Source organism: Anser cygnoides, chromosome 7 (assembly GCF_040182565.1).
Source record: "Anser cygnoides isolate HZ-2024a breed goose chromosome 7, Taihu_goose_T2T_genome, whole genome shotgun sequence".
Taxonomy (NCBI): Eukaryota; Metazoa; Chordata; class Aves; order Anseriformes; family Anatidae; genus Anser; species Anser cygnoides.
The window spans coordinates 27,284,924-27,312,334 of NC_089879.1; the positions used below are offsets into that span (position 1 = coordinate 27,284,924).

General features: G+C 40.6%; 1 protein-coding gene and 1 long non-coding RNA gene across 2 annotated transcripts in view; one reads left to right on the top strand and one right to left on the bottom strand.

Moving 5' to 3' along the window:
- REEP3 (receptor accessory protein 3) overlaps positions 1-23,330 on the bottom strand; it is a 37,252-nt gene extending 13,922 nt beyond the window's left edge. Inside the window, exons 1-4 of the mRNA XM_048069494.2 lie at positions 23,177-23,330; positions 5,563-5,635; positions 1,145-1,221; positions 519-639 (exon numbers count right to left, since the gene is read on the bottom strand). Coding sequence (XP_047925451.1) covers positions 519-639; positions 1,145-1,221; positions 5,563-5,635; positions 23,177-23,208 — 303 coding nt within the window. The 5' untranslated portion in view covers positions 23,209-23,330. The remainder of the gene's footprint in view (positions 1-518; positions 640-1,144; positions 1,222-5,562; positions 5,636-23,176) is intronic.
- Positions 23,331-23,347: 17 nt separating this feature from the next.
- Positions 23,348-27,157, top strand: LOC106031286 (uncharacterized). Its single transcript, XR_010833032.1, has 3 exons — positions 23,348-23,569; positions 24,315-24,526; positions 26,199-27,157. It is a non-coding gene; the product is annotated as an uncharacterized lncRNA (long non-coding RNA).
- Positions 27,158-27,411: the final 254 nt, after the last annotated feature.

The following is a 27,411-nucleotide window of genomic DNA, read 5'->3' on the forward strand; positions in this document are numbered from 1 at the left end:
CTGTAGTCATTCTCTGTTAGGGTATTTTCTGTTGCAGATTGGTCCTCCCTTACACTTCAGTGAAAAGTCTCTCATTGCATCCTTTCACTTTGCATACCAAAAGTCACCAACATCATCCATCCTGGGAAATTACGTTACTTGGGTATGCTAGAAAAAAATGGTGATATGAAGAGCTGTTGCTAAAACTGTACTCATGCTTCTGCATAGGGAGTACTGCACACGCTCTTCCAGTAGAAATATTTAACTGCATCACTTCCACTCAGCTGGGCTCCCCAGTGTGCACTGTGTAGATCAGGGAACACTATGTTGTTGTCTCATGTCAATAGAAAGTCACAGACTATCTGCTCATGCAAGTTAAACAGAGGCATATTTATGGACATTCATATGCACTTTTCTAGTCCAAGTTCACGCTGCCCTGCAAGCCAGTAACACACTGATCTTTTATCTAGCAATGGTTAGCATTTCAGTATATGGTATTTCCATATTAGGCATTAAAAATATGAGAAGTTACTTCTTACCCTTTCTTTAGAAGAAAGAAGAGGGTGCAGAAATTTTCTGTAGATTAAACTCGCCCCTCTAGTATACGGGGAAAGAAGCCAAATAACAAAAGCTATCTTCAGTTCATAATACAGTGGAAACCTAAAGGCAAGCCGAAAGTTGAATGAAATCAACACCAGGAATAAGATGACGTACTAAATAAATCAACAACAAAAAATCTCTTCAAAAAACAATTATATATTAATATAAAGGATTCTTCACATAAAGTTATATTAAATAAATTTAAAAAGTTAGACCTATGGATTTAGTTTATGAAATATACTGTCATCTGCAAAACATGGAAAAATATCTGCTTTGCATTACACAATCATAAACAGAGTAATCATAGTCTATACTTCTAAGAGTTTCCTTCCCCTCCTCAGCTTCTTCAGCAAAGGTAGAAATTCTGTAGTCACTACTTCAAGCAACAGCATGCAGCAAGCTTGGAAACAGATGTTAATTCTTCATACACACTCTGAAATCTTCTACCGAGGAAAAAAAAGCTATCTACAAGTATGACTTCTTTATAAAGTTACATCAGTATAAATCAAAGAACATATGAAACAAATATAGTTACATCCAGAGTTCATAAAAAGCAGGCTCTTACCAAGAGACTGTTAAGTCTGTTATTGTCTCAGTAACTGTATAAAGAGCAAACACAATCCAATACATCATCCAGCGAACCTGAAAATTAAAACACTATCATCAGTAAGAGTTTTTATTTCACCTTTACATAGAATACACCATGCACTTTACAGTCCATTGGTTCAAAGATGTCAAAGCAAGAATTTCAACAGCGTCTTGGTCTGCATCAAGTTGGTTTCAAGAGAAATCACAGAAAGATCCTACGGGTTTTCTGTTCCTAAGAACTGGTGGCAGCATTAATGATCTGAGTGAAATGCCTGGATCTCCAGGGTCACAGCCTCACCCAGGACAGCTTCACAGATTTGATTCTGCTGCTAGAAAGCTTTAATGATGACAACAAAACATTGTGAAGAGTCAGTAGATTATCACAAGCATCAAGTGCAACTCCCAGTGTAGCACTAAAGCATATTTCACTCTTCAACATTCATCCATATGTTTCTAGAACACACATAAAAAAAAAACACCAGTGTCAGTAACTCAGATAGCCCTTGCTTTCACTGTACCACATCCATTACCCAGCTAATTCAGCTATATTTTGAAATTACATTCTACATGTGTGCTTGCCATTATGGTGCTGACACTGGAACAAGGCAAGACAAAAGTATTTTCATGGAACTTTAATTCTATTCACATGCCAAGAACCACAAAGTTCTTGTTAACAAAAGAATTTAAACGTGAAGTATTAAGATGCTTAGATGTGTTGTTTTTTTTTTTTTTAAATTTGTTGGGGGGTGCTTTTTTTTTTTATAAAGACTATACATCACTGTTCCAAAATCAAACAATGCACTTAAAAACAGAATTAAAACTTGTATTTTATTAGCCAGTTGATTAAATCTCTTTTCTTGAACATTTGTTCATATCTTGTTTTCTAAACTGACTACATATTTCAGAATAAATATTATAGTAGTTCTGTGCATTTGTCTTTTCTAAAATATCAATGACCCCAAAAAATGTGTTTCCAAAATAGATCCGTGCAAAGCACCACCATCTATTCAGTTGTTACTAACTGAACGCCCACACGTTCTTTAAATTCTGTTATCTATGCTTAAAACAAATGAAAAAGGAAGCAAAAAGGAAAAAGAAAAGAAAAGTAACTCCTACAAACAGATGCAGTAACTTTCTTTTGCTATATACAGATTGCTAACTCTTCTCATATACCCACAAAGCATTAACCACCACATTTGTGGGATACTAGTTCAAGTCTTAAATTCATGTTACCCTCTTTCAAAGGGAGAAATATACAGTTTCCCCACAGAGGATATGGCTCAGATTTAAGCTATACTTCTAAAGCTTTTTTTGTGTGTGGTGAACTTAAGTCCAAACCTAACACTACACTCCTGCTTATTTCATAGCTGTGTATTAAGATTTAAAACTACTTCCTTTGTCACAGGACCCACTTATATTAAGTAGTTTTCTGCATTTCAATTTGAAAAGAAACTCAGTCATGTGATGACATTCTTTATTTCAATCTCTCAGAGGATTTAGATATTTCAGGCTTGAATAAGCTAAGACAAAAGTACACAACAGCTGAAGTCATCTCTGACAGGCCATGTGACACTTAGACTGGTGACCCTCCCATGAACCTGAGTCAACACCTGAAATAAAAATGAAGTTAACATCCACCCTTGCCCCATCACCTTAAACGTGCAAAACTGCATGTTTAAAATGCCCTGAAATACTGACCTTTTTCGAAATGGTCTACCCAAGGTATTAAATCTTTGATCTATTTATCCAATTACGAACAACACCGGAAGCGGAGTTTGTCTGGGGATGCTACAAACAGTAATAAACACAGCAGAAGGGCACGTGACATCTGCCAGGAGTCCTGCTGATGTCTGGGCACAGACTCTCAGAAACACAGGGCAAATCATATTCTAGTACAACTAGTGTATTAGGTAACAAAAGTATCCCTGACAGGTGAACCCAAGTGACTTACAGTGGTTTTCATACCAGAAAAATTAGGGAAAAAAAAAAAAAACCAGAAGAAGGTCGCTGTAAATATTTTGACACTGCCCAGAAGACCATCAGCTGCTCTACTCTGAAAGACAAAGTTAAAGAAGCTTTCATCAGGTTTTGCTTTTTATGTTAAAAGGGTGATTACAGATTTGTTTTGCTGGGTGTTTTTTCTATCAAGTGTTAAGCTCATCTTTGTTGGCTTTGGCTGAATCACAGTCTTTCAAGTCAGGATTTTGAAGCCAAAAATTGAGAAGACTGGATGGTAGACTTCTAAACTACGTTTCAGATCCTTATTACAGGCACTTTGGTGTAATACAGTGAAAAGATTCCTCAAAGATTTTAGTTGACTCCATTAAACCAGGGTAATTAAAAGAACAAATAAATTTTTCTCAAAGGAGCAAATCCTAATTTCTAGAACTAAAAGTACATACATGTCTTCTAAATTATCAAAAATTGAAGCAATAAAAGCTCAATTTTTAAGAAATTTCTGTGAACATTTTGCTGCATTATGACAGCAAATATATATATATATACACACACACATCACATCAAGATTCCTTTTCTTTGTTGTTGTTGTTAACTGGTGGAAGTAGTGGCTAAATCCAAAATTTCACCCTGTTATAAAGCTCTTGCAATCCTGTAAACAAAAACAGATGGTCCTGAGCCACACATAGCCCTGGAAAGGAAGCTGGGCTTGGGCCAGAACATAACTGGCAGCTGAGCTGTGCCATTTGGAAGGCTGCAGTAACCTATACTCTCTCCAAAGAAAACGATCCAGCTGGGAAGACGAGACATCGATCAGTCTAAGATCTATCAGGACACTTAACCTAACCTGCAATGCTGTGGTAATTCACTGAGCAATTACTGTCACTCCCTGCCTATGAAAAAGTCACAGTATTACACTAAAAAATAAAGAGCGCTTAGAAACAATGTGATGCTTTTCATTCATCTCAGTCCCATGAATATTTTGTATGCAACTGCAGACGCAGGGACTGGTCAAAGACCACAGGTCACTGGAAAGTATTGCTTTCAAATTGGATGAAAATACACAGTTGGAAAAATACAGTTCCTGGTCCTACTAGCAGTCTTGTTGAAACAACAGACATCTCAAAAAAATAAAAGCTAAGTCGCAGCTAACTGTTCTGACTATTTGAGTCAGAATCTCAGCATTCTAGGGACATTGAATTTTTTGAAAATGTATTGTTAGAGTCAACACAAACCTCAAAGTGATAGCTTGTATTAGAGTTCAAAACTGGTATCCTCTACTAACCCTGTAAATCCCTTTTGAGGGATCAGGGAGGAAAACAGGATTTTAAGCTCTCTGCATTTATACACTTTCCTGGCAGGGTAAAGCAAACAATACAGATGAAATTCTCTTCTTATTTCCACTGATTTTTCCCTCTCAGAAGCTTACCTGTGGCAGACAGTAGCCCTGCGTGCACAAATAAGGTCTAATCAGCTTGCACACAAAAAAAAAACAGAATTATGTATGAACACGATGCTCACTTCAGAGCCTTGATGGAGTGGCCTGGCTAAATGCAAGAAATACAAGAGGAGGAACAACATCTACTGCATTCTGCTACTGCACCAAGTACAGAGCAGCAACATTATGTCCCCAGACAGCAGCATTAGGTCACAGCTGTAACTGTCAAATTAATATAACCGATGGCACTGCCTCCCTGTCCTAAGTCAAGGAGCCGAGTTAAAAACGGAGAGAAAAAAAAAAGGTTCAGGTAAGAATACAGGTTAGTAGCTGAATCAAATTAATAAGGAACAAAGTGACCAAAGCTTGCAACTGCATGCCATTCTTGTGCTAATCATCATTGTTCACATCCGAAAGTACCCAATTTAACAAATTAATTCTGACCTGCGTAAGTATCTTTCCCCATCTCACTCTTCTGTTTGTTCTGCTTCTTTCCTCCACATTATCTTATCTAAATCTTTGAAGAACGATGGATTAACCAGGGCCACCCTTTCCTCAGATGGATTTTGAACCTCTTGTTGACTTTTATGCAATGACAGTTAAAATGCTGCCACTGTTCACATCATCAATGAGAATCGAATCTGTAATTGCTTATTCCACAGGTGTTGGCAGAATTAGGAAGCTTCCCCTTTCGCTGCCCAAAATTGCATTATTTGGGGCATTCCACTGAAATACAGCTAACACTAAGGTTTATGTTTTAAAAACCTCCTCTAAAATTGTTATATATGAGAAATCTGAGAAACGATTAACCATTATCATAGGGAATTAGAACCATCTTCTTTGGCATTCCAAACAGAAATCACAGGACTACCATCACACTCACACAGGTTTTATATCTAATACTGAGACAGTCGAATTCACCTTTCATATATTCTATTGCACTGCATAATGAAAATGTCACTGCTATATTTAATTAAGCAATTAAAAGGAATGTGACTTACATATTCCTTCACATTTTTTGTCTTCACAGCTTTGTACGAATAATATGCAGGATACAGCATCCCAAACACCAGCCTATTGGAAAATAAAGAGTTTTCAGAATTTGTTATACCATATGTAGCAAACTAGTGACAATGCATTGTTACTGTAAACTAACCAACTCTGAAAAAAACTCACATACTTTGAAATAAAAATCAGTGTTACAGGTTCCTTGGAAGTTTAGCAATATACAGGAATAAAAGCAATACCAAAAGAAAAGATCGTATGACCCCATAGACAGCAGTTTTCTAGGACTGCCTCTAGCAGATAATGCAAAACTAGTAGCTCTTCTGGTTTTGCTGCAAGCAAAACCAGTCCTGCAGTCCTGTCCATACCAAAAAATTGCTTCCATCTTAGCAGTGCAACCACACCTGAAAATCCTCTAACCATTATCATAGAGAATTAGAACCATCTTTTATCAGATAACAGGAGATTCTTCAAAAACCATCGTAACACAACAAGAAGAGTTAAGCAAATTCAGCTCCTTTTGCTAAAACACTGCAAAACCAAACACAGAAATGGAGGCACGTGGGAATTAATCCAACTTTTCTGAGACAGCCGATTTCTGCTATAATTCATCAAACATAAGGTGCAGGGAGCAGGGTGAGAGGGTGCCAACCAATCCATAGTGAGAGCAGAATCAGAAAAAAAGATCTGCTCTAACAAACGTTTGTTACAATACAGCATTTTCTAGGAAAAACTATCATGGTCACAGACCAGTGGCACTGTTCTTCATGATAAATGCAACAGCTGTGGTTGCTGCCTCCTTGCAGGAGGTCTAGACTTTTATTTCACCAGCCTGCTACACTTTGTAAAGTCAGGCAACTGCCTGCCCTTAGTTCCAACTGGCCTAAAGCAGCAGTCACAGAGAAGTCTGGCTACATCTCTGCACTAGCACTTACAAACCGCTCAGCATGGTTATGTGGGAGAAATTGACACATCTCAGGATCGCCAGAGATCTTCCCCAAAAGTTCACAACTCTTAAGTAATTAATAGAGCTAAGTGTAGGAAGATGCATCATGTAGTATTCTAAAGACGACTCCACCTGGGGAAGATGCAGCACACAAGATTTGAACTCATATCGTCAACGTTTACCAAAGTAAATAATCAACTAAAATTTAAGGTTTCATAGCTGTGGCAGGTAGCTTTAAATAAGTGGTTCTACCTGTGCAACCACCGCATAACACTGCACGATGCTAGCAAGCTTTGTGTTTCAGCCCTAAAGAAACTCTAAAAAAATTCTAGCCCAATTTAAGTATTTTTAGAAAATTCTAAAGAGACTCTCTGTAGAAGAGCCTGCATCTTCTACAAGATGTTAATTATAAATACTGCCATGTAGTATACAAGACATCGGAGTACGCTTGAGAGTTGCAGTCTGATATACCCCATCTTCCAATCTCCTCTCTGATGCATAGGCAGAAGTCTTCTGCTTGGTAGGAACTCTATTTCAAATACTAAAATAATCCCCAACAGTTAAAATACAGTACTTTAAATTAAAAAATAAAAAAAAGTGTAGAATTATTAACAGCAAAGGCGAGATACTTTCTTCAACATCAGATATACCAGGGTAAGAAACACATACCTGTTAACTTACAGAAGAAAATCTATTGTTGGGGTAGGGGGGGCTATTACTAGAGCTCCTAATATTAAGCTTCAAGTGCCACAAGTGAAAGAGGGAGGAGAAAGTTATGGAAGAATAATTGCAGGACTCTTTCTGTTGGAAAGGACCTTGTGAAGTCATCTGGTCCAATTTTCTGCTTAAACCAAGGCTGACATCAGATTTGGACCAGGCTACTCAGGGCTTTATCTGGTTAGGTGGTGGCAACTTCCAAAGAAAGGTTTCACAGCCTCCCTAGACAACCTGCTCCAACACTTAATGGGCCTTTCAGTGCAAACTGTTTGCATAACATCTATTTAGACCCCCCCCGTTTCAGTTTATGATCATCGTCATTTTCCCGTGTAGTAGGAAGGGATGGTATACTGCAGATCACTTAAGACAACACTAATACGAAAGGGCATAACCAGAGCATCAGGGTGATAGTTGGCCATCTGGACCTGGACGCTCAGAATTTCACAGTCTGCGCTAAACAGAAGATGGATCCTGAAGCTCTTTAACAAGAACAGGCTAAGCTGCTATGCCACTGCAGGTGACCTTACCTACACATTTCAGATGTTGAAATGCCTCTTGGAAAAAGCCCAGACTATTTGAATTCCAGTTCAGCACAACCTGTTAAAGTCTACCTAAATACAACTCTACTTTAATCCAAACACCTTTCATCCTATGGGCAAGAAAAGCAACCGTCAAAAAACCCTGAACGGTTTTATTTCTGCTGACTAGGAGATCTTGACACCACCAGTCAAAAACCTCACCTCACCCAAACAACATGAGACCTGGAAACAGAAGTGGCATTATTAGATCCAACAACCTTAATTTGGATGAACTTCTGTAGACAAGAGCTCTTCCTCTTCTTTGTCCCTGGGTAATACCCTGTTCGGTAACACATCAGCTGTAATGCCTCTCACCTTCCCTTCTTCTGGCTCAAACTATAACCTTTAAGTATCAGACATAAGGAAAGCTTTATTAAATAATACAACAGAGAGTTTATAGCCATGGAAATGCCTTTGAACGGAAAAGACAGAAAAGGTTCCTGAATGTCATCCTAACTGCCAGATGCCATAATTATATGCCAGCAGTTACTGGTCATTTAAGTATGTCTCCCAGATTCTCAAAACCAGTCCAAAGCTATTTATATAGCTACTGGAAGACTGCACATGTAAATTTCTTCCTACGAAGCATACGAAAGAAACCCTTTGAACCTTTTTCTTAACAGATTTTGGTCTATAGTTTTCAATTCACTCTACTGTCAGGTAATGCTTTTTAAATAAAAGCTTAGTTTTATTTTTAAATTTAAACAGCAATTTTCCCGATTTGACATCCTATAAAATCTGCTAGAAGCCCATATTAGGATAAAGTGGATTTTTTTTGCTAAGCTAGCAGTAAGCTAAGCTAAAGACAACCTCATGTTAAAAGAGAATTGTAACTAGCATGAGACAAATACGATAGAAATAGCTAGTTTTTCCCAGCTAGCAAATCTTGGTCTTACTGAAACCTGGTCAAATCAGAAAAATCCCAATTGCTTCCTACTTCACATGTAAGTGACTTGCTCATGCCTGGGAACATTACAGACATCACAGTGAAGATTTCAAATGGAACGATGTTTATTATTTGGGAAGTGTACTTATTTTCACTATAAAAAAAGGGGGAACAAATTAAAAAACATTAAGGCATCATCTGAAATAATAATAAACTTCCAGTAGTCAATGTCACATTGATTCATGGCTCCACTCAGATCCTGTGAGCTAGTAAATTAAGGCAGGAAAGCCAGCAAGGTTACCAACTTTTACTATTCACTTCAAAAAAATTCTTCTGAAATTCGTTTTTAAAACCAAAGAACAAAAAACTTTGTAACACAATATGCTGTCACTTCCTAGTGTTCAATGCTGCCATAAAATGGAAGCATTAGAACTTGTCTGTTGATGGAGGAAAACCAGAGTTTTCATCTCTCTCCTCCTCTCCCCAAAAAGTGGGTGGATAAGACTAACAATGAAAGACATCAGCACGTTTAGCTGGTAATAACAGAAACCAGTACGGTGAAGGTTTTATCTCTTCCCTAGAGCTGACACTGAGCACGGCATGACTCCTCTGTCAACTCTGGCATCATTACCTCCTTCACACGAAGTCACCCAGTCTCAGTTAAAGCTACCAGGCACGTTAACAGTGAAAAAGCCCTCTCATCACCACGGAGCACGGCTGAATGTCAGCAAATTCAGATTTACCCTCAACCTATAAATCACAGATCAGTACAGAGGCAGGAGTAGGAGAGCTCACTGCAGCTGACCGAAGACAGAGGCAGAAACACACAGAGCAGCCACAGGGAGCCTAAGCACAATCGGCGTCAGTGACAAAGCTACAACAGCAAGGCATTTTCTAATACTTCTGCTTCCATTGATTCCCCTAAAAATCTCAAAGTTGTTAGCAGCACCTCCTGCTACATGTTATAAAGATATTGTGATACATGTTATAAAGCCCCTCCTCTGCTGTTTTATGGTGACTTCATGACATACTTTAAGGACATGCCCAACTATCCCAAGGCTTTTCAAATTTAAAAGCTTAAGTGCTATTTTTAAAATGCACTTTGTATTTCACAGTGTATATTAGCACGCTGCACTAATACAGCAGATAAGAACAAAGCCAGCTTCCACAGATGGAAACAGATTTCAGCTGAGCGTGATGTCATTTGCTGTATTTCACCAGCAGATATATGGATAATCCTGCTTACCAATGTAATTTCCCTGCCAGTTGTACGCCTAGCTATTTCAGGTTTCCAGCTGTACTCAGCAGCTAGGGGAGTATTCCTTTTTTGGTACAGCCACCTCCTTTACAGACATTTTGCTCATTTAAAGAGACACGTTTCTCAAATATACCAGGAGATTAAAATCAAAACAAGGCAAAACTAGTAATAAACCCTTGAAACCTGAGAATGATGCATTGCATACCCATACGGTTGCATAAGACAGTAGGTTATGTGCATTTTAATACTTTAAATAGCTTTTAAGTGCACAACTATTTAAAACACTCATTTCTGAAGTGAAGCAACCAAGTTTGCATCTGACTGATAACTGGAAAACAAAACAGTCACCTCTACGCACATTGTTTTAGCACAAAACATATTTAGTCTGGCTAGTAAACAACACTAAAGCTAATGTCTAAAATATAGATAAATATGAAATGAAAGCCTCTAAGTCTCTCAGAAGGACTACTTGCATCAAGACTCCCAAAATGCTAAGCCATTAAGCCAACAGTCCATTTATGACTTCAGTCTGTTCACATTGCCAAAGAATTACTAGAAGCAAGGAAGTGTCTGGAACTTGATTCTTTTATTTATTTCTCTGAAATGCAGAAAGACAAGGGCCCCAACTATTCCCTACTATTACAAGCTATTCAGGACACTCATTTAGTATAAGATTCTTTGGGGACAGCACCATTTGCTAAGCTCCCTAACAAGTCTGATAACAAATGACACTGACTTGTCCACCCACTGACAGATTGACGATCTTGGCACAGACTGATACAGAGCCAGACATTTGTTAATGTGTGCATCTACAGTAGAAATATGTACCTACATCCTGGAGGATCACTTGACAGCACTTGGCAGGCTGGAGAATGGAAGAAATAAAAGAAAAAGAAATCCACCCTGTCTCCATAAAACCATGGAAGTGAATATAAATTCTTGATACAATTACTTTGCTGGCCCTGTCCATTTTCCCTTCCCAATATTGCAGTCTTTACCTGCAATTTACGACAGGAGGATCTTCCATCCCCTCCACAAACAAGCTTTTCCAAGAGATGGTAATACACCATGCTAATACCAGAAGTAATGTAGACAACTCCCAGCTGCGTGTGATATCAAAGCCTTACCTGTACTGCAGAACTGTATCGATGCAGAAACTAGGCTAATGTCATTAGTATTCCTTTGCTTCTGCTACAACTACTATTCCATGTCATGTTTACAGAGTTTAATTTAAGCAAGACTCCTTCTGAAAGCAAAATTTCCTACTGGAAAGTAAATAGTAGAATGAAACAGTCTGAAGAGCAACGCTGGAGTTTTTGGCTGGCTGTTCTTGATCTTAAAAAGGAAGATATGGTCATACTTCTCAGAGCGTCTGCTAAGGTTTCAATCAGCACACGCTGGAAAAGCAGTAACTCATATGCTCAAACTACATGCTGCTATTCATAAAAGAAGAACAGTTAAGACTTTTCTCATTTTTTCTTCTTTTTTGAGGGTGGTGAAATTTAAGTCTAATTAGTTATGAAAAGTTAAAACTGTTAAACATTTGTGTGGTATACATACTCAAAATAAGGCATAATGAGTATTTGTAAGAATTCTAGTCAGGAAAAAAAAACCACCCTACAATTCAAAGGAAAAAGCAAGCCCCTCCATCACGCCTCCCTTGCACCCCGCAAGGATTACGACTGGGTAGGCAGCAAGTTCTAGACGAACCCAGCTCTCGCCTCGGTTTTCACGTGTTCAGACAAACAAAAGCTCAGGACAAAAACGTCAGGCTGAATGCTTTTGAAAGGCACTAAGCTAAACAAAGACTTATCTCCGACACCGGACAGAATTGAGTTGCATTTTGCTACTGGACAACATTCAGATACATGACATTAGCCATAACATGCTATATTAGAAAAGTATGTACCCAAGTAATTACAAATAATACCTTTAGGTCAAAATGCTAGTCTGTTACAGGGAGGGGGAACATGATGATAAGCTCCTGAACTTCACACTGAGTTGCATCCTATTTTTTTTTTCCTTTTTTTCCCCCTTCCTTATGTGATGGCAGAGATATATGGAGGGGAGAGGGGGCGGGCATAGGAATCGCATAAATCTGTTGAAAGAATGTGTCTGTTAACAGTAGCAAATCTTAAACTCCTCAACTCCTGTGGGAGACTGCAGTTAACGAAAGGCAGGAATGCAATCAGAAACAGATCTGTTAAAACCTCCATGGCACTCTTATAGAAAGAATATCCCAAGAAGCCATAGGAAAAAAAGTCTCAAGAGTTAAAGAATATACCCAGAAGCACTGACAGGTCTGAATAAAGCACATTCTTGAGCTGAGCAAGCTGGCTTTTAACCTTTCAGCGTAGAAAGCTGGAATCCTCCTAAACAACTGCCAGCTTCTTCCAAAGCACAGCATAACCCAAACTAGTGCAATTACTCAAGCAGGCAGAAGTCACCTAGAAGTTTTAAGGAGGAAAGTGACTTCCCTACCAATCCCACTAGAAAGTCAGAGATTCCTATATCAGAAGCATTTGTTAAGTGCTAAGTATAATAACCACGAGCAGTCTGACAGACTATTAAAGCCTTTCTCCCAATACACGAAAGAGAGCCTGGAGCTCTGTATCCTATGCACTCACACTTATGGAATGCTCTTGTATTGCCTTACACCAAAATAAGCAACCTGTTGCCAGATACTCTTTAAGTTCTTTCAACATGGAAAACATCCCTGCCTGAACCACGAAAGTCTAAAAACAGCACAAAAACATAATAAAAAACCCTTCTATAAAGGAAGTTCTGTGCTGGAACCCGTACAGAACCACTGATGTATTCACACACCAGTAAGGCTGACTGCCTATTTGCATAGGCTCGCCACATTTCTCCCAGAGAAAGCAATACCTAGATGCCAAGAGGACACTGGTATCTTTAATTAACCCATTTGCTCTGCAGAGAAATTTCTTCAAGGCCAGAATGAGGACTTTCCCTTTCCTGCCACTATCACCTATAATTCACTTATAAATGCATTCTGTTAAGAATTCCCATATGTTCAAAGAGTTGAAAGCACTGGAAACTTTCACAGTACTTCCAAGGTTGCCTGTTACTCATCCCACTTGCTACTAGAAAACCATAGATAATACAATACAGATCAAAGAGAAGTCTTAACACTTAACTCGATACCTGTACCCACATATGATGTGCTGCCTCCTTCAGAGAAGCACCTAGGAATTCCCAACTCAGAGCCTACACGTGGCTTGCAGCCTACTAGGGCAGTTCAGCCAGCCAGCAACACACCCCAGATACGAGTTCCCTGAGTCCCACTCTGCCAGCAACAAACCTACTGCACGCACGTTACAACAGCTCTCCCTTAAGGGCCTTTGGCAGTACGAACAGCGTACAGCTAAAAGCCACTCCCAGAGCAAAATCCAGGCTACCCCTCTTTGTCCAAGTCTGCCTGGACGCCGCCCTTCACAGGGACAAGCTGCATCACTGCTCTGACAGCACAGCTCTCCCAGTCTCTCTTCTCAGGGCACTACCTGTACGTAAGCCCTGTGAAACAACTCACCTCTTGCTCCAGGTATCAGCCTGGAGATACCATCACCACGTCATGAAACAACACCTCTCAAATCCTGTTCAAAAAGAACCCAAAAGCCCAACAAACCCAGCAGTATGGAAAACTCCAAAAAGCTAGTACTGAAAAGCAAACAAACTATAGTAGGAATAGAAATGGTTATACAAGTCTGAGTCACTTCTCTGCGTGCCTACCTAATAATTGATCCAACTTAAGTGTTTGACTACCACCTAACAGCATCCTGAATATCCCCGTACTGTTTCCTGTTTACATGCTTACTAAGATCAGCCATTTATGCAGAATACTCAGCAGGTGATTTCATAACTCCCAAGCAGCCACACAGAGGAACTGAATTCGTCTATAACATTTCCACCTGATAAAGAGTCAACACTGAAGGCCTTCAATACAAAATCATACTTATTAAGTAGCTTTAAATCTCTCACCTAGCTCTCAGCTCAAAGCAGAATTTCATCCCTGCTGGAGACGCACTAATTTCCAAAGCTGCTCACACCTACTGAAACTTCAAATAAGCTATCTTTCTTCATATCTACCTTAATACCCCCCAAATTCACCTCCTGCTGACTGTTTGCCACTGAAGTGTTTATGGCCGAGAGCAGCCAGCTGTGGCTTCAGACAGGAGCACCAGGAACTAACCAACAATTATGAGAGTTTGCATCTGCTTTTCACACAGCTCTTATGACAACCTGGCATGACTGTGTTCCAAGTAAGAGACGTGTTCTTGCACTATGCACTAAACTGTGCTTTTCTTTTAATAATCAACTGGGACTGTCAGCTGGATTAAAGATGTCACTTAGAGATCAGTTGATTTTTTTTTTTTTTAAATCAAACTAGCTTTCAGCAGATGTTTTCTATATTTAGCACATGGGTGAAAAAGCTTATTCCTTGGAGTAGGTAAGAAAACAATTAACATTATTTTAAAGTTCAAAGATGAAAGCTGATACCTACACATATGTAAAAAGAAACAGTCATGTAGCATACGCTCTATTTTATAAGACTGTGATCCAAAACACACATTATCATTACAACAGTTCTACTTAACATTTAAAGTAGCCTCACTCATTAATGTATCTAAGTCCCAAAGCAAGATAATTCAGTATTTTGTTGGAGTAATTTCTTTCAGTGCTGGGAAGAACATTTTGGTTATCTGGATTTTTTTTTCAGCAGTAACTTTGGCCTATTTACCTTAAATTATATTATCTTCAAGATCAAGCTGTGGAAGTCATCGCAGTAACTCTGTGCAAAATTATACAACACAGACATTCAAGTCTCAACTGCATGAGATGGGGAGAAATTCTTTGTATTGAAGTATTCAAGCATGTTTTCTTCTATCATCTCAAGAGCTACATTAAGCAAAAAAGTGACCTGACATCCCACACAAACTATAGAAGTTCAATTACCTAGAACTTCTAATGCTGTTGATATTTTAGGAAACTAGTCAATATACTCTCAAGGTAGTTTTATTCTTACTATTAGGGTAGTCTAAAGCTTTATTCTGCTTTGAAATGTGGTTTTAAAGCTAGCCACTGTGCTGGAGTTTCACCATCCTGGCCTCTGCCTGAAGATCACCTGTAGCCTAGACACAATTCCTCCAAGACCACAGAAGAAAATATAGTTAACAAAAAGTGAATCAGCTGGAAACTTGAGAGAATGTCACTAGTTAAAATGCACAATCATGCCACAGCTTTCTGCTGTATCTTCCCTCGACATTTCTGAAGAACCATCAACATCAAAATGATTTGCTGTAGGAAGCTAACATTTAAAATAGAAGTGGTCCCAACTTGCTTCTGCTTGTTCCAGGATAAACCACATTTTATTTCTGAGCCATTTGTAAATGAAAGACAAACCAAATTGCACATAGCCATGCTTTTACCATACGGTTGCCTTTTTTTTTTCTTTAATTTAAAGCATTCAACACTGCTACAAACTTCACAATATGTGGAACAGGAATCCGTATGTTTGGTTTTAAAGAAGAAAGCAAAGTTCATACCCTGAAGGCCAAAATGCTCCAACTTAATCATTAGACATCTTATAACCTAAAGATGCTGTTGCAGACCAGCCTCAAGGTCCTGCTTCTCCCAAGAAAATGCTACATAACAGACAATGATTTGAGCAAAGAAAATGGATGCAACCACACAACACCAGTTATTGAAGTAAAATAAGTCTGTCTCATCTCTTCCTCATACAGCTATTTTTCACCTTTGATCATCAGAAGTTACTTACCTCTATATTTTTGCCTTAAGGACCCTGATTTCCAAACAGTTCTGTTAATCTTATCAAGACTCAGAAAGGTATTTCTGAAGCCTCTTTTGAGCATTCAAAAAACAAACTTTGCAGGAAACTTACACAGGAAAAGGCTTCTTCTATGAAATTTGTATTTGGCAGATAATGATGAGATAACATCTGGACTTGTTGTTCCTACGTACGTGTGTTTCCTCAATTATAACCTGTGCTTAGAGACACTCTATGAATACTGCTAGACACCAAGTTAAGAACAGACAACATGCAGAATCTCTGACAAACTTCTTCATGTAGCTGTATTAGTAACTTCACCTTAAGGTCAGAAATATCATGCTGAAAAAATAAGTTAACTTCCTTGGTCCTGAACCCCACTCATTTATTGACCTCTCTTTAGAGACTCATGCATTAAATTGCTTTGAGGGTAGATTTTGCTCCTAAGAAGAAGTAGTGCATACAATGCTAACCAACCAAAGGCTCATTTTTGAGAGGAGAATTCAGTTAATGCCTGAGTCGTAGTATATCAACAGACCAGGAATCCAGAGGATAGAGTGAATATAAGTGTACCTTTTCAGAAGTGTCATTTTCCACCAGTGAATTTGCCCATTTCACATTACCTTCTTTATACAAATATAAATTCCACTTTATCTGAAGCATTCAAGGTTAATTATTATTCAAGAAGTACCACCACTGGAAGAGGTATATGTTGGATTGTAAAACCAACACTTTAAATCGCTTCTCTGGCAACCTAATGACCGCTAAAGCCATCCCTAAAACTAGGTATTTTATGCTTCTGTGGACATACTGTCTTCTAAATGAACTCTAAGCTGGTCACTGCTGAACAATGTGTACAGGTCAGCTTCTTCTATGGCTTCTAAAACAGTCGAATCGTAAATATGCGTAACCTGAGTAACAGTAGACTTGCTTTTAGACATAAGGGAAACCATGTGTTCTAGAACTGAGTCCTAGTGTGGAAAAAAAAAAAAAGACTGGCAGACAAAAGTGAATAATAAGAGCACAGTGCCAAAAGAATTAGGTTCTCGTTAACGTTACAGCTTAAGGTAATGTTATTATCAAAACTAACCCAGACATCCCTAAGCTGGTGACCATTTTCCTCTTTCTCCTTTACATGGTTTTGATCAATGCGTTAGTAAAGGAGTTAGGGAGAAGAAATAACGAAAACCAGACAGTTGTTGGAAGGCAGAAGCACAAACTGTTTTCCGATTTTCCCCTTCCAGCAGTGCAAGTTCCAGCAGCTCTCTTTATTAGCAGAAGAAAGCAAAGCATTATGTCAGACTTCTCACTTCAGGAAAGTTCTCCTTTTGTGGATCCCTTCATTTTAATGCTGAGTTAAAGGCTTTTTAAAGAAGTTGCACTACGTTAGTTTTCAACACCAAATACAAGTTCCAACTGTCTTCAGGATATGTGAGCAGTATTTCAGAGATGATTAACACAAGGAAAACATTCACCTAGTTAAACCTACTTCCACGTCAACGCTTGCAGACTAGCCTTAGAGCACAACAGAAACCAAGTAACGCCCTGTTATTTTGTCAGGGATAAACTCAGCTAGGAACTATCAGTGTGGGCTCAGCACACAGCGAGTCACTCGGGGGTGTTTTAACTCCACTGTGTCTGAAAGCATCTCATCGCATTGGCTGTCCTGTCTCATCCAAGCTCGCAATGTTTCAAGTCAGGCTGGTCAGCAAAAAAACTGCAATATATCTTTCCTACCTAGATTCTTATATACCTAATCTCATTTACGCAGTAGTAAATTGCTACAACCTATTTTGGCAAGCCTGCAAGATTTGAAAGATTCACAACAGATCATATTGTTTTCAGCTGTAATATTTTCTTCTTTTTGTTCTCTAAAAACGTGGAAGGGCTAAAAGGTACATCCACACAATGGTAGAGGTTTTGAAATTGCAGAAACAGAACAAAAAGGATCAATAGGCACAGAGAAAGCTCTACACATGAAACACCAGAACAAAGGTTTTGCCAAACATATTTTTACATATATTTTTGAAGAATTTCTGATCAAGAATTAAAAGCATTAATCCAAAGCAGTTTATACATATATATATATATGTATATTAATATCAGAATTCAGCTTGGGACCTTCCCCAGAGATGTCCTTATAAGAGCATATCAGGAGTTGGCTCTATGTACAAAATAACCAGCAAAGGCAAGCTGTTCCATCTATGCTGCAGAACTGCTTGAGATCCTAAAGTACGCTCTGACAGAGCAGACATTGGTTTGCAGAACATACAAGAGCAGAGGTTGTTTGTTTTAATTAGAAACGTCCTTTTGTGCCAGACCATGCAGTTCTTGGTATTCCTTTATCTGCAATGCATAGGACACAGATGTGGATTTCAGCACGTTTTGTAACAGAGTACATGCCAAGATCATTAAGTAAGAATGTCAGACTCTGCAGCACGCCTCTAGTTGTGCTCCATCTGTTTCCAGCAAGCTGCAGTTTGCCATAGGCTGCGAGCGCTGACCACGCATGCTCCGCATCTGCGGAATGCCATAAGCACGGGCGAGAAAAGAGCAACTCAACTCCACAGCAAACATTGACACAAGGAAAGGTGTGCCAGGCAGGCAGTGGGGACACTTATTTCCAACAGATTGCCAGACCTCATTGTTTGTCACTGCACTCGCCTGCAGAATAGGTATTATAAGTCAAGATGAGCGAGCAGACACTTTTTGCTGTACATTGGGATTACCTAACTGTGAAGCTCAGCTACAGACAGAAGCACTCGTATGATTTCACTGCTCAATTATATAAAGGATTTTAAACTTTCACATAGACAATATATTTAATCCCTAGACTTGGATATACTTACAGATTCCCCACTATAAAATTTAAGGCCCTTTAAAAATTCTGACACCTTGTTTGATTAGAGCAGCTGCACTGTTATTACTGGAATGAGATCCAGCACAGGAACGAATAAGCAGCAATGTGCAAGCGAAGAAGACAGTTCCAGAGTATGTTTTAAGCAGCCTGGCAATATGCTGACGCCGAAAACAATGCTATTTTCCTCCTGCAAGTTTTCATTCTCAACATGGCACTTACATGGCACCTAACAACTACGTGACAGCAGCACGAGCCAGCTCGGTTTGCTGCCACTAATCAAAGATGATCCTCTTTCATTTCAGTCGACAAACAACCAGAATCATCCTGTGGCTGCACAACTTCTGGACCCTGCGGAGAGCAGAGGGTGAGGGGAGGGTGAAGGGAGGATGGCTCCTCCCAGCAACAAGCTGGTTAGATGTTTAAGCACAGCATTAAGAGTCAAGGATAACTGACACACGATGACCAAATCGTTCAGTTCTGTGGAGAGATGGCCATTTCAGCACCTCCCTCCATCTCTGTCACTCACTGTGACAGCAAATCCTTTCCCCCCCACAAGTGCAGCTGCAATTTATAGGTCTTTACGCTGGAAGGCATTCGGCATCCAACAGCACTCAACATTCTCCAGGCTTCAGCTGGAAGCATCCAACCACAAGAAGTGCAGGCTACAAGCAGCTGAAGAAACTCTCCCACAAGTGACCCTTCTGCCCTGAAGACCGGGCTGTATACAGCTCTTACTTCCACACACCATGTGGCAGTCTCGTTACCCAATTCCGCCTAATGAATTATCGTTGCTTCAAGCAACATGTTTGACAGCAGTTTCATTAGCAAACGTGAGTGAACATATTTTTGTACTTGTTTTTAATAAAAAAGCAAGTTCGTATTCCAAGAGCAAGATATAATTCAGGTTTACAAAGTGTACACTGCTACGTAAAACATCACTACCACTCTAAAACGGAGATTCCTGACGACTGTGCCATCAATACAGGAGCTATGGCTTCAGCTGTCCTCTCTCAGATGTCTAGCAATTCCAGGAGCAGCTGGAAGTCTGGACATTTCAAACAAAAATAAAATACTAAAAGCTGAGTAAGACAATGCCTGGGTAACTGACGAAATAAACTGTTCTAATCTGTCAAGTAGCAGAAGCTGAAAGGCCAACACCACTACTTATCTTCAGGCCACCTCCCCTGTGCCCCAGTCTTGGTCCAGTTTCATATAGCTGTGGACTATTTCAGAACCAAGGAACGCTTGCTGAATTGTTTATTTGTACATCTCTTGCTCCTTGCAAGGCTCTAAAATGCAGGTGGGGAACATAGGTATTATTAAAACAGGCAGAGAAAAAAGCAGCTACTAGTAGCTCTGAAAAACGCATTCTCCTGGAGCCTACTACAGCTCACCCCTTCCAACTATCAAGACTTCAGAGTAACTGGAGTGAAAAGAAAATGAACTTAAATACAAGGGCAGAGAGTGCTGCAAAGCAACGCAGATGGGGAAACTTTAGTTTTTAAGTGAGGAGGGGAAAAAAAGTTAACAGATTACAGCAGACAGTCTGCTTCAACAGATTGCAAGAACAAAATGGCCATCTACTTTGTATTTAGGATGCATCACATCTTTGCTTGGCACAAGAGAAGAGTCTGATCTCATCCATACCAGGCTGTGACTGACAAGTACTCAGTGTGTTTACTATTAAATACACTGTCTCAGCAACTGATGTGTACACAATTGCTCAGACCCTACAAACGAGAAGAATGAGCAATCAAAGCAGACTAAATCAGATGCAGGCTGTATTAGAAGCTTAGAAGACAGGCAGCCACGAATTTAAAAGTTCCCACCACCAAAGACCAAGTACTTGACAAGGTGTCCCATTTTGAGAAGCCTTCTGAGACCCTGAAACAAATTACTAACTTTTTGTTGGTTTTAGAAGTGCAATAGAGGAAAAACACTGCAGTAATCATTCTTAAAACTGTTGCAATAGCCAGTGCTTTAGAATTAATAACCTGTACTTACTCTAACAGCACCCTATAGAAGGAAAACTTTAAAATGAGAACGTATTGTAATTATGTGCTTCAAGTCTTTGGCTTCTTGACAGAAAAGAAGACACAACACTAGTGCAAGGTATTGCACATTTATATGCCCAAGCACTTACAGAGCAAAGAAAATAATTCATTAAAGCAAACTTTTGCCAAAGATAACATGAAGCAACAAATTTTAACCACTCCCCGTTCCCCATGCATGACTCTTCAAGGCAATTCACATGCAATTACGAATTCTAATTCTCTACTACTTCTATTCCCTACTTCCTTAAAGTTTTAAGGAAACTATTTTTAGTGGAGTTGATCAACCCCAAATTACAGACTCTCAAACTGAACCAGAAGTGAGTTTCCTTGGCAAGTGCGCCTCACAAAAATCCTGTGTGAAAAGTCAGTAGAGGGCACTGTGACACACCCACAAATCCACATTTTGCTGCTCTTTTGGCCCTGAAAATAGTAGGTCAGTCAGAGGAATTCTGCAGCAGCTAGAACAACTGCTGCCCCTTCCTAGCACTTGTGAAGAAAGCAGGTATTCCTGATGGCTACACAAACGTGACAACAGGGCTTTTTGGACTTGCTATGGACAGCATAGGATCTCCACGGCTCTCATACACAACAAAGTCACCAAGCTAAGATTAGAACACTACCGCAAGTAGGAGAGAACGTCTAGTCTTAGTGGCTATGTGCCAGTTAAGTGTATTTTCATCTTTCTTAGGGGGTTTAAGGAAAAGGTAATATATTTCTTCCTAACCAATGACACAAAAGCCAGAGAAACAAAGCCACTGGAACTGACTGGAAAGATACTAGGAAGAAAATCAGATGGAGGAAGATGGCATAATGAACACTGAGAAAAGGGGACAAGGAAGACAGTCTCAAGACCACTTGACTGAAGGCATCTTATGTCTCATGGCCTCTGTTTAATTTCACCTTTGCTTAATAAAGCAAAATTCATGTGGAAAGTAAAGTTAAACAATAGTCTCCAGACTGCATAAAATCCTCTGCTGGCAAACTTAAACAACAGACTCCAAGATCTCTCTTGGATGCACTGAGCACTCCCCTCTTCCTGGGCAGAGGAACACTGGCAAACTGGTTAAATCCCACAGCTAGGAAACAAGGACACAAGAAGGTGGAGAGGATTTATAAATAGTATTAAAGACTCCCTTTTTAGCAAAAATAATTAGCACACGCAAATGAGGGAGCAACAGCAACCAGAAAACCCAACTGCATAATACATTGTCCTTTATTATCTCTTGCAGTAACAGGTACTCCAATACACAAATTTATCTTTAATCCCTATGATATGATGCTGGTTTGGCCCACAGAGGACTTAGTTCTCAAAATGCAAATACAATCCTTAGTGGCGTATTTCACAGAAAAAAAAAAAAAAAGAAAATAAAACAAGCAACAAGAATCTGGTCATTAGAAGTTGAGGTGCTCAGCGCTGCTGATACCACTTTCACAGCCAGTGGAGTTTAAGAAGTAGTTAAACCAAAGATTTGCTGGTTGGTGTTTCTGTTCCAAAGCAGAAACAGGTTCAGCAGCTACATTTGACTTCCAGAAAGCATGCCTATGCATCTCCCCTCCAGTGCTAGGTATTGCCCGTGGGAAGAGCATGCCGGCAGAGCGAGCAAACGGCATCTCTTCCTACAGCCTCTTCCAAGCCTGGCTCCTCTTCTGCCAACCCCAGAACACAATGCTGCCTACTTAGCAGGTCTCAATTACCTGACAAGTCTCACGGAGGGCAGTGGGAAGGGAGAAGGCTGCAGGACTGCTACTTAGCCAGGTGACGAGACAGCAGCAAGGAAGTGTACTTGGCGTTAGGAGAAGGCTTCCTGACAGGATAAAGCTTTCATGTGAAGTGACACCAGACAGCTTCAGGGAGGTGTTTGTCACCAGCAAAATGGGGAAGCCCTATTTATCATCCAGTGTTTTGGGTCACACGCTCGCGCTACATCCTTCACAGACACCCGGTGGGCTGCTCTGTGAGCAGGTTCACTCCGTTTGCCTGACAAAACCTCACACACGGTAAATCCCAACTCCAGCAGCCCCACAAGCAGCGGGGCCAGCGCAGAGAGCTGCACAGCACGGAGCACGAGGGAGGTTCACCTTCTCCCTTATTACTCTACATTTATCGCGAGCATTGTTCACACCCAAAAGAGCAAAATAACCTTCAATTCCATGAAAGAACGGCGCGATGTATGAGGAGGAGACCAGAGGTTTCGCAGCTTACCCTTTCTCAGGAAGGTGACACCTTCACCCGCAGCTCACCCCGCTACCTGCCGAGGCCCCGCTGAGGCGGCAGCAGGCGGTAACGCCGCCCGCCTCCCCGCAGCCGCCGGCCCGCGCTCCCCAGCCTCCTCCCCAGCCCCTCCATAGCCCCGGGCCGCGCTTCGGGGGTCAGCGGGAGCCGCTCACACCCGCCGGGCGCCGCCAGCGCCGCGGCGCCTCGGCTCAGCCAGGCTCGGCTCGGCTCGGCCAGGCCCGGCCCGGCCCCGACCTCGACCCCCAGCCCCGCCCGCCGCCGGCACTCACACGACGGCCCGGGAGATCATCCAGGACACCATGGCGGCGGCGGCGGCCGCGCGTCCCCTCCGCAGCCGGGCCCCAATGGCCGCGGCCCCGCCCGGCCCGGCCCGGCCCCGCCCGCCGCCCGGCTCGGCGGCCCCGCGCACGCGCCCCGAAGCCCGCCGGGCCCCTCAGGGCTGCCCGGCCGCCGCGGGCCGGCGCCCCCCGGGTCTGTCGGGTGCAGTCCGTGGCCGTCCCCTGAGCGATGCCGTGAGGGGCCGCCTGTTTTTAGGGTGGGAGCTGAAGGCAGCCTTTCACAACAGCCGTCGCGGGGAGATGGGAACAGATAAATCAAGGAAAAACGTAGTGAGGCAGCCCTTCTCCCCTTCCCCTTAAGCACGGTGACTGACTAGCGGACAGGTGGGTGACGGTGCCCACCCCGTGTGCGCTGTTTCCTTATTTCCCTATTTCTTACCCCCTTACCTGCTGCAGGAGCCATAAAACCACCAGTTTCGTGCATTCACATCACCCGCTGTCGGGCTGGCAGGCCCAGAGCGAGCTTGCTGTGGCACCCAGTGTCCGTGCGGAGGTGGGGTGGGCTCGGGTTTGGGTGCAGTGTTTAACCAGCTCACCCAGGCCGGTGCAGGGAAGAGCTCTGAAGACGTGGGCATATCCACTGCCCTGTCAGTGCTCCAGTACCTGGCTGAACTGTGGCACAAAGGTGCCAACTCCTTGGTATTGGTTTACAAATGCTCAGTCCCAGCGGCTGTGTAAGGATACATACTTAACATGGGTCGCACAGACTGCTGCCTGCAGTGGATCTAAAACTGCAGGTGACTGGGGGGGCAGGAGGAGATGTTTGGGACAGATTACTGTCTGTGTGCACTGTTACCTTTGTTCTTTCCCTTGTCACTGGCAGCTGTCTAAGGCAGGACACCAGGCAGGACAGTTCACAGCGTGACCCAGTGCAGACACCCTTGACGAGCTTGTGGTCTGGCGGGTTGTGACCTGCCAGGGAGGTGCTGGGGAAGCTGAATACCTCGTGGTACTTCAGCTAATCCATTGCAGCTCGTTCCTGCATACCAGCTTTAGGTTGTATACAGAACTGTTTGTAGACATAAAAGAACAATATTTTGCTGAGACGGACTGCTTTATCTTTCCCCAGAACAAGAACCTGTGGAAAGTTCTGCCTACGCCACCACTGGAAACATTGAACTTTTCTGGTCAATGTCTAACAAATGTCACAAAGTGATACCAGAAGCAATAAATGCCAAAATGCCAATGCTTCTGAACGTGCCGTTCAATTCTTAAAGTAGAGAAACAGGAGATTATAGTTTTCACCACCGTTCTTGCTGACATGGTAAATAACATTCCAAGGTCAGTATTGCAATCTGTAACAGAAATTAATTCTTTAAAATGTCTTTAAGTAGGGATAATACATGTTTTGCATACCATACAGTGAGAAGAAATGACCTACTCTTCATAAGCTATTGGCTTTTTCAGGTCAGACGTGCTAGGTCAGTGCAAGATGTTTTTTGTTCCACAGGCAAGTGCCACAATTCCTCTCCTACTCAAATGAGTAAAATCCAGACAAAGGTATCTTCGCTCCTCTGCTGCTTTCAAACACAAATCACACAGTCAAAAGGTTAAAAGTGATTTATAAAAAGAAGAAGCAGGGACATAAACACAAAGCATTTCAACAATTGTAGCACTTCAAAATTTTTGCTATAGTTGTAAAATGTGAAATTTTAAGCTTGAAATCGGAAAGAGTACAATAATTTAAAAACAAATGTATTCTTACTATGCAGGTGTTGAGATCTTGAAAATGATATTGGCCATGTAGGGTGTCTCCGGAGCTACACTGTGATCTTTTATAGGGGGAACCTGATACAGAAAAAGATAGAAAGGAGTTTGTTTGTGGGCAAATGAGACTACACCACTCATGAATCTTATCATTGAAACAGGCCTAACTTTGCATTCTATGAAAGCTGAAATCTGAACCACAATTTATATTCCCCTTAAATAAAAAACCTTTCTGGTATTAGACCGCACAAAACAAACTTGAACAACAAAGGATTTGAAATATGAATTAGCTCAAAGAGATTACATTTTAGACTCCAGTTCTGTAAACAATTCTGCAGAGGTGGATCCTGCTGCCTGCATAATGCTCTACAGGAGTTTGTAGCATTGCAACCCATCTAGAGCAAATTGCAAGACACGAGCTTGAGTTTATATCATATTAAATAAGTATATAAGAATTCTTTACCCCAGGCAATTATGTTTGATAATATCTCAGAGAACCTTTCTAGGAAGAGAATGATACTCTTTTCTACTGTCCAAGATAAGTGTATACATTAATTCTATAGCTGCATATTTTATTTTGTATGAAGTATGTTTAAGAGGAAAACACTCTTTTTTGTATGAAGACATTTATTTTTCTTGTGTTTGTTGCCATGGCAATACCGTCTCTGGTGGAAAGCTAAATTTACATTTAAAGAGGCTTTTTTTTTTTAAAAAAAAAAAAAGGTAAGGGCAGATGGCTCCTAAGAGTAATTTATTTTGCTAAGAAGATTATGCTTCATTTCATAGAACGTTTTGAGACTTAACTCAGTGCAACAAACTTGGTGATGTTTGCCTGGCCCCCAGCAGACAACCATGAGGATACCACATGGACTTCCTCATTTTCCAGTTTGTACAGAATGATAATCCATGCTCCTGCACTGCAGAAACACAGGGAGTGGCAAAGCAAATTAAAACCATGCCATGTACTCATTCAAACCTGGGATGTCTTACCCATATGTCTATTTTTATGTAAGCAAAAGACTTACAGCTATCTCATTATAGGATATTTTTAAGTCCCCCACAAAAGCCACTTAATATAGCTAAAAGTCGCTTTAAATAGTTGTAACGGTGTTTGGAAAATCACTGGTAGAGGTCAGCTGCCCTCAATTTTTTTGAACCACTTCTGTGTAATACAATGTATGTATACAAATGATGTTTAACTTTCACCTCTTTTAGAGGTAAACAAACATTTTTTCTGGCATTGCAGCTGTGAAAACAGGAATTGAGCAACATTTAGGAAGACACTGACTGGTTTGCAGACTATGGAGTTCATGGGGTTCAGTCTCTGCGCTGCGAGGATAAGCTCCCTGAAGAGACACCGCTTCCTTGCAGCTTCCAAACCACACATATGTTAATTGCAGTGCTTTTTTCTTTTTTATAACCTTGATTGTTTTATATGAACACATTCTAAATAAGTCTCAAATACAGAACAATTTGGAATTTTCAGTTAAGGCCCAAACAAAAAGATAAACCATACTTGTCACAGTCATTGAATCATACCAGAGAAATTCGTTATTTTGGAGTCAGAATATGGAACAGATTATAACATTTTATTTGTTAAAACAACAGAATATAAAATGGACATACAGATGACTTTTTTTCTTACAATACTCTAGGCTGATGTGTTTTTCATAACTGATTAATAATGAAAATGTGGTTGTGGTTTATACTACCTTAGAATATTTAACTCTCCATGTATTTTTCCTATATATGGAAAAAACAGCTAAGGTTGATTGTGATCACAGACCAAGTAGTCCTACTGCCTTAATGGGATTTCATCTCCAAGAGCAACCATTGGGCAATAGTGGGGGCATTTAATGAAATCAAAGCGTCTGAAGCTTTTGCAAAAGATTCTAGATGTCACACTCCTTGCTTACATATGTTACATCCTCACAGCGCAGTGGTGGAACATAGCAAAGCTAGTTGGTATCAAACACAGCTGTCTCTTAAAGGACTTGTGCGATACAGGCATAGACAATGTACCAAGAGACTGTCAGGTTATGTTCAGAAATATGTTTTAATGTGAAATGTATTTAATGTGAAATTTATTAATATTCCAAATTAGGAAGGAGAAACATCTAAATCGGGAGGAAAAAAAATCTGAGATGCATTTCTGCATTTTTTTTAATCTAGTAGGTTTAACCACTCTTGTCGTCTCAGTTTTATTTTATCTTTCACTATCTGACGTTCCTTTTAAAGCTCTTGCCTCAGTATTCGTGACTGAAGTTCTTCCCCTGATATTTGCAGATACACCTGCAAATGCAAAATCTGAAAGTTCAAACAACAACAGGTACAGGATATTGGTAAATTTATGGTCTGTTTTTTTTTTTTCTCAGTTTCCTGAATTTTGGGACGCTGACAATTTTAATTAGTACTGAATTTTAAGCAATACAGAAGTTGGAGTTAAAAAAGCATCAAAC